General features: G+C 47.6%; 1 protein-coding gene across 4 annotated transcripts in view; it reads right to left on the bottom strand.

Annotated features, from left to right (window-relative positions):
* The window catches only part of ascc3 (activating signal cointegrator 1 complex subunit 3), a 661,661-nt gene that overhangs the window by 638,774 nt on the left and 8,344 nt on the right, over positions 1-14,543 (bottom strand). For all 4 annotated transcript variants that reach the window (XM_038799272.1, XM_038799275.1, XM_038799274.1 and 1 more), the window contains exon 3: positions 13,492-13,639. In XM_038799272.1, coding sequence (XP_038655200.1) covers positions 13,492-13,639 — 148 coding nt within the window. The remainder of the gene's footprint in view (positions 1-13,491; positions 13,640-14,543) is intronic.

The raw sequence follows: 14,543 nt of genomic DNA, 5'->3' as shown, positions 1-14,543 counted from the left end.
GATTTTGACCCAGTGACAGCGAAGGATCGGCAATGTATTTCCCAGTCAGAATGGTGAGTGACTTGGAGGGAAATTTCCAGGTGGTGGTGTTTCCATGTATCAACTGCCTTTGTCCTTCTAGATGTAGTGGCTGTGGGTTTGGAAGATGCTGCCTAAGAAGCCTTGGTTCCTGCAGTACATCTTGCAGATGGTACACCCTGCTACTACTGTGCATCAGTATTTGAGAGGGTGAATGTTTGTGGAAGGGATGCCGATTAAGCAGGCTGCTTTGTACTGGGTGGCATTGAGCTTCGAGTGTTGTTGGAACTGCACGCATCCAGGGAAGTGGGGAGTATCCCATCACACTCCTGACTTGTGCATTGTAGACTTTGGGGAGTCAAGAGGGAAATTCCTTGCTGCAGGATTCCTAACCTCTGACCTGCTCTTGTAGCCACAGTATTTATATGAATAGTCCAGTTCAGCTTGTGGTCAATGGTAACCCTCAGGATGTTGATAATGGGGAAATTCAGTGATGGTAATTGTTTGATTTATTGCCACCGAATCTTGCTGCATTTACACATGGACTGCTTCAGAGTCTGAGGAGTTGTGAATGGTGCTGCAATCATCAGCGTACATCCCCACATCTGACATTATGTTGGAAGGTCATTGATGAAGCAGCTGAGCATGTATGGGCCTCGGGCACTACTCTGAGGAGCTACTACAGTGATGTCCCGGGACTGCATGACTGACCTCGAACTACCACAACTATCTTCCTTTGTGCTAGGTATGACTCCAACCAGTGGAGAGGTTTCTCCCTGATCCCTCGGGCTCCTTGATGCCATACATGATCAAATGTCAAATTCTGCCTTGCCTCAGGAGTTCAGCTCTTTTGACCATGTTTGACCAAGGCTGTAATGAGGTCAGGAGCTGACTGACCCTGGCAGAACCCAAACTGAGTGTCGGTGAGCAGGTTATTGCTGAGTAAGGGCCACTTGATTGCACTGTTGATGACTCCTTCAATCACTTTACTAATGATTGAGAGTAGACTGATAGGGCGTTAATTCGCCAGGTTGGATTTTTCTTGCTTTTTGTGTGCAGGACATACCTGGGTAATTTTGCACATTGCCGGATAGATGCCAGCATTGTAGCTGGCTGGACTGGACCAGCTTGGCTAGGGGCATGGCAAGTCCTGGAGCACAAGTCGTCAGTACTATTGCCGGAATACTGTCAGGGCCCATGGCCTTTGCACTATCCAATGATTTCTTGATATGATGTGGGGTGAAACGAATTAGCTGAAGACTGGCATCTATGATGCTGGGGACCTCTGGAAGAGACTGAGATGGATCATCCACTCGGCACTTCTGGCTGAAGGTTGTTGAGAATACTTCAGCCTTGTCTTTTGCACAGATGTGCTGGGCTCCTCCATCACAGAGGATGGGGATATTTGTGGAGCCTCCTACTCCAGCGTGTTGTTTAATTATCCACCACCATTCACGACTGGATGTGGCAGGACTATAGAGCTTAGATCTGATCCATTGTGGGATTGCTTAGCTCACTTGCTGCTTATATTGTTTGGCATGCACGTAGTCCTGTGTTATAGCTTCACCAGGTTGACACCACATTTTTCAGTATGCCTGGCGCTGCTTCTGGCATGCTCTCCTGCACTCTTCATTGAACCAAGGTTGATCCCCTGACTTGGTGGTAATGATAGAGTGGGACAGGACATACCCAGGGATGGTGACAGTGGTGTCTGGGACATTATCTGTAAGGTATGATTCAGTCAGGATGACTATGTCAGGCTATTGCTTGATTAGTCTGTGAGACAGCACTCCCGATTTTAGCACAAGCCCCCAGATGTTAGTAAGGAGGACTTTGCAGGAGTGACAGGGCTCGGTTTGCAGTTGGAATTTCCAATGCCTAGGTCAATGCCGGGTAGTTCATCCAGGTTCTTTCCTTTTTATTGACTTCGTAGCGGCTTGATAGAACTCGTGGCTTGCTAGGCCATTTTAGAGGGCATTTAAGAGTCAACCACATTGCTGTAGGTCTGGTATCATGTGTAGGCCAGACCAGGTGATGACTGCAGATTTCCTTCCCTAAAGATCATTAGTGAACAAATTTGTTGTTCAGTCTTGTTTATCCTAGTTGTTCTTGGTTCAGGGGTCTATTCTACATGTGAACTTCTTTTAACTTCCTTTTTTTTTACCAATTGTCCTGGTTGTATGATGTTCATTTGACTTTTTAATGTTCATCTTCTTCAGTTCTTCCTCCATTTGAAGGCAAATGCACAAAGGGCTGTATCTTGCATACTGTGAGACATGTGCAATTACATATTTTTGTGTTTTTCTTTTTAAAATATGTTCCTTTTTTAGTTAGAGGAACATTCTTTATTATGAATTTTTATTTGTTCTGTAAATGTTGCTTAATACTGTTTTAAATTATGTATTTCACATATATTACAGTTTCACCTTCCAGAAAGAAAATTATAATATAATCATAATAATAATCTTTATTGTCACAAGAAGGCTTACATTAACATTGCAATGAAGTTACTGTGAAAATCCCCTTGTTGTCACATTCCAGCGCCTGTTCGGGTACACAGAGGGAGAATTCAGAATGTCCAATTCACCAAACACCCATTTTAACCATCCAGCCTCATTAATGGGTGCTATTTAAATGCAAATGAAGTTTACATTTCTTTACTTTCAGACAGATTTTAGAATTAAATTAAGTTACAACGGTTAAATACCCCATTGGACAGTTTAAAACTTTCAAAACACATTACTGTCAGTACGTGACCGGAGAATTCTATAATTTCAAAGTACAAACTATATAAAAGCTCTCAAGATGTAATTCGTGGCATCTTAGACGCTAACTGAAGTTCTGTACATCTGGAAGCAGCAGTTTACCATTTGACTTTAGAATAGTTATCGATGAAGTAGCCCGGATAGTTACACTAATGTAAAATGCATGTCACCTTGAGCGCATCATGATCTCGAACGAAATGTGTCAAAGTAATTATTTTATAAAAGCATAAAAATAGCCACCTAATAAGCTGTACACTTGCTGTAGGAACACAAATCAGAGTAAGTGAATCTACTAAATAAAATGTACAAAAATTATCTTTCATAAATGGCAAATAACCTTGATTTTTTTTAAAACATGGTGCATCAAACAAAATGTATTGATTGTGCTTTGCTAGAGGGTTCAGAACCATATCTGACCCATTACTGCATATCATTCATCTGTTTAACAGCTTAAAAGGTCTTGTGTGCTATTGTAGCACTATATTGGCCAGAGAAAATTGTTACGTTAATCATTCAAAGAACCATAAACTTTAACATTCAAAGTTTTACCTTGCTGCCTTTGCTGATTACCTAACTGTGCCACAGTAATACTGTATTTCATATCTATACAATTAAAAGTCCTGGATCCATTGTATATCTGTTGCATCATACCTTTTAAAGCCTCATAAATATGCAGGAAACAAGTTAGTGACAGACTTTTGAAATAAGAACTTCTTTGCAAATTATTCACTTGATTAAAGGAAAAAATGAAGAACAGTTTGACTTGTTTGTTATCTGCCAATGGGAACTGAATGGACAGATGAAAAATTAGAAACCAAGTTAATTTTTCTTCAACATATATTAACTGAGCAGTAAGAAACACAAAATTAACCAAGTTGCAAAAGTAATTTCTCAACTTTCATCTGCCTTATTCTTTTGTGGAGCTGGGAATTACAAATATGCAAAATGCTGCTAAAATAAAATCCAAAATTTATCAATAAAAATTATAGAAAAACCTGCCTGGAGTTTAAGTCAAAAATTTAATTTGGAATATTCAATAGCCGCTGATGAAGAGCAGAAACACACAGTTGCATCATGGAAATGGCAATGTTTACCCTGCTTCCGTAGAACTAGTAGAAAGACCAGCAAAGTTCAGCTTGAGGAAAGGGAATATGCAAATTATGACCCATTCCTACACAAAAAAATAAGACTCCCGAGCAGACGTAGGCCAGCAAGCCATTCAAGCCTGCTCTGCCATCATTACATTCATAGCTGATCAGTCTTAAAGCCAACTAGAATGGCAGGGGGGTGCTTACCAGAGCAATAGGTCAGAAGGTGAAAGCATTGAGGGAGAACTAGGGAATAGGGCCAGTATGGCTCTGAGGAAGAGCAGACAGGGAGATGTTGCTGAAAGCAGCGGGGGTGGTGGCCTGAAGTGCATATGTTTTAATGCAAGAAGTATTACGGGTAAGGCAGATGAACTTAGAGCTTGGATTAGAACTTGGAACTATGATGTTGTTGCCATTACAGAGACCTGGGTTGAGGGAAGGACAAGATTGGCAGCTAAACATTCCAGGATTTAGATGTTTCAGGCGGGATAGAGGGGGATGTAAAAGGGGTGGCGGAGTTGCACTACTGGTTAGGAAGAATATCACAGCTGTACGACGGGAGGACACCTCAGAGGGCAGTGAGGCTATATGGGTAGAAATCAGCAATAAGAAGGGTGCAGTCACAATGTTGGGGGTTTACTACAGGCCTCCCAACAGCCAGCGGGAGATAGAGGAGCAGATAGGTAGACAGATTTTGGAAACAAGTGAAAACAACAGGGTTGTTGTGATAGGAGACTTCAACTTCCCCAATATTGACCGGGACTCACTTAGTGCTAGGGGCCTGGACGGGGCAGAGTTTGTAAGGAGCATCCAGGAGGGCTTCTTAAAAGAATATGCACAGTCCAACTAGGGAAGGGGCTGTACTGGACCTGGTATTGGGGAATGAACCCGGCCAGGTGGAAGAAGTTTCAGTAGGGGAGCATTTCGAGAACACTGACCACAATTCAGTAAGTTTTAAAGTGCTGGTGGACAAGGATAAGAGTGGTCCGAGGGTGAATGTGCTAAATTGGGGGAAGGCTAATTATGACAATATTAGGCGGGAACTGAAGAACTTAGATTGGGGGAGGATGTTTAAGGGTAATTCAACATCTGACATGTGGGAGGCTTTGTCAGTTGAAAGGAATTCAGGGCCAGCATGTTCCTGTGCGGAAGAAGGATAAATACGTCAAATTTCGGGAACCTTGGATAACGAGAGATATTGTAGGCCTCGTCAAAAATACAAAGGAGGCATTTGTCAGGGCTAGAAGGCTGGCAACAGACAAGGCCTGTGTGGAATATAAGGAAAGTATGAAGGAACTTAAGCAAGGAGTCAGGAGGGCTAGAAGAGGTCACGAAAAGTCATTGGCAAATAGGGTTAAGGAAAATCCCACAGCTTTTTACACGTACATAAAAAGCAAGAGGGTAGACAGGGAAAGGGTTGGCCCACTGAAGGACAGGCAAGGGAATCCATGTGTGGAGCCAGAGGAAATGGGCAAGGCACTAAATAAATATTTTGCATCAGTATTCACCAAAGAGAAGGAATTGATGGATGTTGAGTCTGGAGAAGGGTGTGTAGATAGCCTGGATCACATTGAGATCCAAAAAGACGAGGTGCTGGGCGTCTTGAAAAATATTAAGGTAGATAGGTTCCCAGGGCCTGATGGGATCTACCAGAATACTGAAGGAGGCTAGAAAGGAAATTGCTGCGGCCTTGACAGAAATTTTTGGATCCTCACTGTCTTCAGGTGATGTCCCGGAGGACTGGAGAATAGCCAACGTTGTTCCTTTAAGGGTAGCAAGGATAATCCAGGGAACTACAGGCCGGTGAGCCTTACGTCAGTGGTAGGGAAATTACTGGAGAGAATTCTTCAAGACAGGATCTACTCCCATTTGGAAGCAAATGGATGTATTAGTGAGAGGCAGCATGGTTTTGTGAAGGGGAGGTCGTGTCTCACTAACTTGATAGAGTTTTTCGAAGAGGTCACAAAGATGATTGATGCAGGTAGGGCAGTGGATGTTATCTGTATGGACTTCAGTAAGGCCTTTGATAAGGTCCCTCATGGTAGACTGATACAAAAGGTGAAGTCACACGGGATCCGGGGTAAGCTGGCAAGGTGGATACAGAACTGGCTAGGTCATAGAAGGCAGAGAGTAGCAATGGAAGGGTGCTTTTCTAATTGGAGGGCTGTGATTAGTGATGTTCCGCAGGGATTAGTGCTGTGACCTTTACTGTTCGTAGTATATATCAATGATTTGGAGGAAAATGTAACTGGTCTGATTAGTAAGTTTGCAGACGACACAAAGGTAGATGGAATTGCGGATAGCGATGAGGACTGTCAGAGGATACAGCAGGAGTTAGATCGTTTGGAGACTTGGGCGGAGATGGCAGATGGAGTTTAATCCGGACAAATGTGAGGTAATGCATTTTGGAAGGTCTAATGCAGGTAGGGAATATACAGTGAATGGTAGAACCCTCAGAGTATTGAAAGTCCACAATGGAGGAGGGGCAGTCCCACGTTGGGAGGAGCCGAAAGTAGGACGGGAGCCGCCGGGGTCAGCAGAAGATAGCTGGCTCACGGGAGTGCTGTAGAGGGGGGGGCGCGGCTAGGAGGGGTACTAGCCTGGGGGGGGGTACCGGGTTGCTGCTGAAACGGTCAGGAAGGAGCTGGAAGACGCAGGGGGTGCTGGGGGGGGGGGGTTGCCGCCGTGGGAAACTGGCAGAGCGTGGGACGCTGGCTGGGGGTGGGCAAGGGATGGGGTATGGCTAATCGGCAGGGGAAGGGGGCAGGGAGCCCTCGGATCCGGCTGATAACCTGGAATGTGAGGGGGCTGAATGGGCCGGTCAAAAGGGCCCGAGTAGTTGCGCACCTGAAGGGACTGAAGGCGGAGGTGGCCATGCTCCAGGAGACACACCCGAGAGTGGTGGACCAGGTCCGGCTGAGAAAGGGGTGGGTGGGCCAAGTATTCCACTCAGGGCTGGATGAGGAGAGCGAGGGGGTGGCGATCCTGGTGGGGAAGAAGGTGTCGTTTGAGGCGTTGAAGGTGGTGGCTGACAGTGGCGGGCGGTACGTGATGGTGAGTGGCAAGCTGCAGGGGGAGCGGGTAGTGTTGGTGAATGTCTATGCCCCAAATTGGGACGATGCGGGGTTCATGCGGCGTATGTTGGGCCACATTCCGGACCTGGAGACGGGGGGCCTGATCATGGGGGGAGACTTTAACACATTACTGGATCCCCCATTGGATCGATCCAAGTCCCGGATGGGTAGGAGGTCAGCGGCGGCTAAGGTGTTGAGGGGATTTATGGACCAGATGGGGGGGTGGACCCTTGGAGGTTTGCGAGGCCAAGGGGCAGGGAATACTCGTTTTTCTCCCATGTACATAAGGCCTACTAGAGGATTGATTTTTTTGTCCTGAGCAGGGGGCTGGTGTCGAGGGTGGAGGAAGTGGAATACTCCGCCATTGCCATTTCGGATCATGCCCCGCACTGGATGGACCTCGGGCTGGGGGAAGAGAGGGACCAACGTCCGCTCTGGCGCATGGAGGTGGGGCTGCTGGCAGAGGAGGAGGTGGCCGGGAGGGTCCGGGGGTGTATTGAGAGATACCTCGAGGCCAATGATAACGGGGAGGTCCGGGTGGGGACGGTCTGGGAGGCATTGAAGGCGGTGATGAGGGGGGAATTGATCTCCATCCGAACCCATAGGGAGAGGGGGGAGCAGAGGGAAAGGGAAAGACTGATAGGGGAGATGGTGCAGGTGGATAGGAGATATGCGGAGGCCCCAGAGGAGGGATTGCTGGGGGAGAGGTGTAGCCTTCAGGCCAGATTTGACCTACTGACGACTAGAAAGGCGGATGCCCAGTGAAGGAAAGCACAGGGGGCGGTGTATGAACACGGGGAGAAGGCGAGCAGGATGCTGGCGCACCAGCTCCAGAAGCGAGACGCGGCCAGGGAGATTGGGGGAGTGATGGAAGAGCTGGGAAGGTGGTGCGGAGGGGGGTAGATGTCAATGGGATCTTCAGGGACTTCTATGGGGAACTGTACCGGTCTGAACCCCCGGTGGAGGGGGGTGGAATGGGGAGCTTCTTGGACAAGTTGCGATTCCCGAGGGTGGAAGAGGAGCAGGTGGAGGGACTAGGGGCGCCGATCAAGTTGGAGGAGGTGGTCAAAGGGATAGGGAGCATGCAGTCGGGGAAGGCGCCGATGCCGGACGGGTTCCCGGCTGAATTCTATAAAAAGTATTTGGACCTGCTGGGCCCTCTGTTGGTCCGGACCTTTAACGAGGCGAGGGAGGGGGGGGCTCTGCCCCCAACTATGTCACGGGCGCTGATTTCCTTGATCCTGAAGCGGGACAAGGACCCTCTGCAGTGTGGATCATATAGGCCGATTTCGCTGCTGAACGCCGATGCTAAGCTGCTGGCAAAGATCCTGGCCACTAGAATAGAGGATTGTGTGCCTGGGGTCATACATGAGGACCAGACGGGGTTTGTGAAGGGAAGGCAGCTGAACAAACGTGCGAAGGCTTCTCAATGTCATTATGATGCCGGCTGTGGAAGGGGAGGCGGAGATAGTGGTGGCGTTAGACGCGGAGAAGGCCTTCGATAGGGTTGAGTGGGAGTACTTGTGGGAGGTGTTGGAGAGGTTTGGGTTTGGGGAGGGGTTTATCCGGTGGGTGAGGCTGCTCTACTAGGGCCCGATGGCAAGTGTAGCCACGAATAGAAGGCGGTCGGAGTACTTTCGGCTGCATTGGGGGACGAGACAGGGGTGCCCCCTGTCCCCCTTGCTCTTCGCATTGGCAATTGAGCCCCTGGCCATGGCACTGAGGGAGTCAGGGAACTGGAGGGGCCTGGTGCGGGGGGGGGGGGGGGGGGGGGGGAAGGAGCATCGAGTGTCGCTGTACGCGGACGACCTGTTGCTGTATGTGGCGGACCCGGTGGGAGGGATGCCGGAGGTGATGAGGATTCTTAGGGAATTCGGGGGCTTCTCGGGGTACAAGCTGAACCTGGGCAAGAGTGAGGTGTTTGTGGTGCATCCGGGGGATCAAGAGGAGGGGATTGGTAGGCTCCCATTGGAGCAGGCAGGGAAGAGTTTCAGGTACCTAGGGGTCCAGGTGGCGGGGAGCTGGGGGGCCCTGCACAGGCTCAACCTCACAAGATTGGTGGAGCAGATGGAGGAGGGGTTTAAGAGATGGGATATGTTACCGCTGTCACTGGCGGGAAGGGTGCAGTCCGTCAAGATGATGGTGCTCCCGAGGTTTTTGTTCCTGTTCCAGTGCCTCCGCATCCTTATCCCGAAGGCCTTTTTCAGGAGGGTCAACAGCAGTATCACGGGATTTGTGTGGGCGCATGGGACTCCGAGGGTTCGAAGAGTGTTCCTGGAACGAGGCAGGGATAGGGGGGGGCTGGCGTTGCCCAACCTCTGTGGGTACTACTGGGCGGCCAACGCAGCGATGGTGCGCAAGTGGGTAATGGACGAGGAGGGGGCAGCGTGGAGGAGGATGGAGGCGGCGTCTTGTGTGGGCACGAGCCTGGAAGCGCTAGTAACGGCGCCGCTGCCGCTCCCTCCAACGAGGTATACCACGAGCCCGGTGGTGGCGGCTACCCTCAAACTTTGGGGGCAATGGAGACGGCACAGGGGAGAAATGGGGGGCTCGATGGAGGCTCCGATACGGGGGAACCATCGGTTCGTCCCAGGGAGCATTGATTTTTTTAAAAATAAATTTAGATTACCCAATTATTTTTTCCAATTAAGGGGCAATTTAGCGTGGCCAATCCACCTACTCTGCACGCTTTTGGGTTGTGGGGGTGAAACCCACGCAGACACGGGGAGAATGTGCAAACTCCACACAGACAGTGACCCAGAGCCGGGATCGAACCTGGGACCTCAGCGCCATGAGGTGGTTGTGCTAACCACTAGGCCACCGTGCTGCCCTCCAGGGAGCATTGATGGCGGATTTCTGGGCTGGCACAGGGCAGGGGTTAGGAGGTTGAGGGACCTGTTTGTGGAGGGGAGGTTCGCGAGCTTGGTGGAGTTAGAGGGGAAGTTTGGGCTCCCCCCGGGGAACATGTTTAGATACATCCAGGTGAGGGCGTTTGCCAGGCAGCAGGTGGAGGGGTTCCCCTTGCTGCCCCCACGAGGGGTGTGGGATAGGGTGCTCTCGGGGGTGTGGGTTGGAGGAGGGAGGATCTCGGACTATTACCGGGTAATGCAGGAGGTAGATGAGGCCTCGGTGGAGGAACTGAAGGGGAAATGGGAAGAGGAGCTGGGGAAGGAGATCGAGGAGGGGACGTGGGCGGATGCCCTGGAGAGAGTGAATTCCTCCTCTTCCTGTGCGAGGCTTAGCCTCATACAGTTCAAGGTGCTGCATAGGGCCCACATGACTGGGTCGAGGATGAGCAGGTTTTTCGGGGGAGAGGACAGGTGTGCTAGGTGCTCGGGGAGCCCAGCGAACCACGCCCATATGTTTTGGGCGTGCCCAGCATTGGGGGAGTTTTGGAAGGGGGTAGCAAAGACGGTGTCGAGAGTGGTGGGATCCAGGGTCGAGCCAGGCTGGGGACTCGCAAATTTTGGGGTTGCAGTGGAGCCGGGAGTGCAGGAGGCAATAGAGGCCGGTGTTCTGGCCTTTGCGTCCCTAGTAGCTCGGCGGAGGATCTTGCTCCAATGGAAGGATGCGAGGCCCCCAAGCGTGGAGGCCTGGATCTCTGATATGGCGGGGTTCATTAAATTGGAGAGGGTGAAATTTGCCCTGAGGGGATCAGTACAAGGGTTTTTCAGGCGGTGGCAGCCTTTTGTGGACTTCCTGGCGGAACGGTAGGGAAATAGGCCGATAGCAGCAGCAACCCGGGGGGAGGGGGGTAAGGATTGGGGGGAGGGAGAACTGTGCACATGGGTTGGCGGAGGGTGCTATCTCTCTCTCTTTTTTTTTCTCTTGTGTTTTTCTCTTCTTTCTTTTTCTTTGTTTTTGTTCTTTCTTTTTGTTTGAAGTTGCTTTCGAAGCTGGGGGGGTACTGTTCATGGGGTGTTACCGCGGTTGTATGTTAATAGAGTTAAGATGTTTATACTTTGTATTTTGTAAAAATTTCAATAAAAATTATTTATAAAAAAAAGAGTATTGAAAGTCAGAGAGATCTAGGTGTACAGGTCCACAGGTCACTGAAAGGGGCAACACAGGTGGAGAAGGTAGTCAAAAAGGCATACGTCATGCTTGCCTTCATTGGCCGGGGCATTGAGTATAAGAATTGGCAAGTCATGTTGCAGCTGTATAGAACCTTAGTTAGGCCACACCTGGAGTATAGTGTTCAATTCTGGTCGCCACACTACCAGAAGGATGTGGAAGATTTAGAGAGGGTGCAGAAGAGATTTACCAGGATGTTGCCTGGTATGGAGGGAATTAGCTATGAGGAGCGGTTGAATAAACTCGGTTTGTTCTCATTGGAATGACAGAGGTTGAGGGGCAACCTGATAGAGGTCTACAAAATTATGAGGGGCATAGACAGAGTGGATCGTCAGAGGCTTTTCCCCAGGGTAGAGGGGTCAATTACTAGGGGGCATAGGTTTAAGGTACGAGGGGCAAGGTTTAGAGGAGGTGTACAAGGCAAGTTTTTTTACACAGAGGGTAGTGGGTGCCTGGAACTCACTGCCGGAGGAGGTGGTGGAAGCAGGGACGATAGTGGCATTTAAGGGGCATCTTGACAAATACATGAATAGGATGGGAATAGAGGGATACGGACCCAGGAAGTGTAGAAGAATTTAGTTTAGACGGGCAGCATGGTCGGCGTGGAGGGCCGAAGGGCCTGTTCCTGTGTTGTACGTTTCTTTGTTCCAACTTCCTGCACTATCCCCAGATCTAATTCCTTTAGAATTCAAAAATCTATAGATTGCTGTCTCAAATATGCTCAACAACTGGGTACTTACAACCCTCTTGGGGTATTGAATTACAAAGATCGCTGGCTGGGTCCATTCCCAATGCCCTTGAGTTCAGTGCCATTTCAGAGGACATTTAAGAGTCAACCACATTGCTGCAGATCAGGTATCACATGCAGATTTCCTTCGCTAATGGACATTAATGAACTAACGGTTTCATGGTTATCCGGTTTTAATTCCAGATCTGGAAGAAGGAACTGAGGGCAGAGTGGCTACGTTTGCAGATGGTACAAAGATACGCAGAGGGACAGGGTAGCATTGAGGAAGCAGGGGGGCTGAAGAAGGACTTGGGCAGGCTAGGAGAATGGGAAAAGAAGTGGCAGATGGAATACAACGTGGAAGAGTTGAAGTCATGCACTTTGGTAGGAAGAATGGAGGCATAGACCATTTTCCAAAAAGGAAAAAGCTTAGGAAATCAGAAGCACAAAGGGATTAAGGAGTCCTAGTTCAAGATTCTCTTAAAGTTAACGTGCAGGTTCAGTCGGCAAAAGCAATATTAGCATTCATGTCGAGAGGGATAGAATACAAGACCAGGGATACACTTCTGAGGTTGTATAAGGCTCTGGTCAGACCCCATTTGGAGTACTGTGAGCAGTTTTGGGCCCCGTATCCAAGGAAGGATGTGTTGTCCTCAGAAAGGGTCCGAAAGAAGTTCAGAAGAATGATCCCTAGAATGAAGAGTTTGCCATATGAGGAGCGGTTGAAGCCTCTGGGTCTGCACTCATAGGAGTTTAGAAGGATGAGGGGGGATCTAATTGAAACTTACAGGATACTGAGAGGCCTAGATAGAGTCGACGTGGAGAAGATGTTTCCACTAGTAGGAAAAACTAGAACCCGAGTACACAGCCTCAGACTGAAGGGATGATCCTTAACGGAGATGAGGAGGAATTTCTTCAGCTAGAGGTGGTTAATCTGTGGAACACTTTGCCACAGAAGGCAGTGGAGGCCAAATCAGAGTGTATTTAAGACAGAGATAGATAGGTTCTTGTTTAATAGGGGGATCTGTGGTTATGGCGGGGAAGGCAGGAGAATGGGGATGAGAAACATATCAGCCATGATTGAATAGCGGAGCAGTCTCGATGAGCCAAATAGCCTCATACTGCTCCTTTATCGTGGTCTTATCATGCTATACTATGTTACAAAGATAGGATAGCGTGAATCAACTCACAACATAGGTGCTCAGGCCTCTCATTGGAGCAACTGTTGCTACCTAAGAAACAGATTATTTAAGTCTCTATGCAGAAAATCCAAATTTAGAATCAACCTGGTTGGTTATGAATATATGTCATTTCTTCTCTTCTTACTCAGTGCACTGGTACTTCTTGCTGAAATGTCAAGATGTCATTGTCAAAAAAAAAAATTCTGATTTAGAGGAACCTATTTTAGCAAGAAGGACATTAGGCCAAACTAAAAATATCAGCAGAAATAAGAAATTTTAGAGGAAGCAATAAACTTATTTTTAGCTTATTCTGTAGTAGCATCACAAATGCACCTGTGGTGCCTGCATTCTGTGTAATATGTTTACCTCATCCACGACATATTGTTTCATATGTTGTTTTAGTATCCAATATTGGTGACTGAACTATGGTGACGTTTCAACTGAGCAGGATTTTAGTTTTTAAAAGCTCACTGAAAGAAATGGCGACCCAGTGTGGACTATCCTTTCTTAAGTTAAGAGGCATGCAAAGGCTAATCAACAAAACAAATCTCTATATTGACTTACCAAGCTGTCTGGCAGCCTTTAAGAGATTTTTCACATTTTCACCGACATTTTGATGCTCAGTCTGTGCCACTTTCTCAACTAAATGGGTTATATCTTTCCAAGTCAATCTTGTCTTGCAGGAATGGTCTTTCCGCTTTGATCTTTTGGCCTGTGAATGATATGTTGAAAAACAGACAAAACTTAGATTACAGATAACTAAATGACCTCCATCCAGTAAACAACAAAAATCTTTAAAAAGTAATATCCCATTGTAAGAGAAAGAAAACATAGCATTTTGCAAGAATATCAATGGTTGAATTGTAGGCAGAACACAGACAGAAATAGAAATTACAGAACAAGGTTTATTTTGATACAATTACAATACTCCTCCACTCCGTTAAGGGACCCCCAAGGGTCTCCTTCCCCGACTTACAGATAGGCCGGGGTTTTTAATACAACTGGGGCTCTCCTTATAAAGGGGAAACCCTGCCCCCTTAAAGGGGAAGGCCTGCCTGTCATAAAGGGTAAATTCATATTCAAGAGGTCACGGGAACCTATATAGTCCCATTCGGGTTATAACACCAATTTAAGGGGAAAACAACAACTTACACTGTTTGAGGAGTGTGCTGATTGGTTGGAAAGTGGACGTTGATTGATAGAAGTGTTACCATGGAGAAAGCACCAGCTGATGGTGACTGGCAGTTAACTATCTAACTAGGATTACAATAATCATTGCAAAACCTAAAATGCTGGGATTTCCTATTCATGAGGAAAATATAGTTAAACGGTAATAGACTTGTGAACTATCATTTCTGCAATAATGCACAGAACAGAATTTTAATTGTATCGTTAATACATTGGTGTAGCTGTTAATGGACAGCTATTTTGTCTCTACTATTTTAGAGAAATAGCTTAAAGTGCCTTTATTCGGTTGTAACAGGATTAATAAAAACTGCAGACTTCTAAAAAAAAAGTGCTTTACGGTTTCAAATAAACATAGTTCAGGAAAAGAGCTAAAAAGCTCATAAAATGTTGATACTTTATTATAAAAATGGATCCAGTGCTTTTCCCCA

The sequence above is a fragment of the Scyliorhinus canicula genome, chromosome 6 (genome assembly GCF_902713615.1).
Source record: "Scyliorhinus canicula chromosome 6, sScyCan1.1, whole genome shotgun sequence".
Lineage (NCBI taxonomy): Eukaryota > Metazoa > Chordata > Chondrichthyes > Carcharhiniformes > Scyliorhinidae > Scyliorhinus > Scyliorhinus canicula.
The sequence above is the reverse complement of the archived record's forward strand: the minus strand, read 5'-3'. Positions and strand labels throughout refer to the sequence as shown.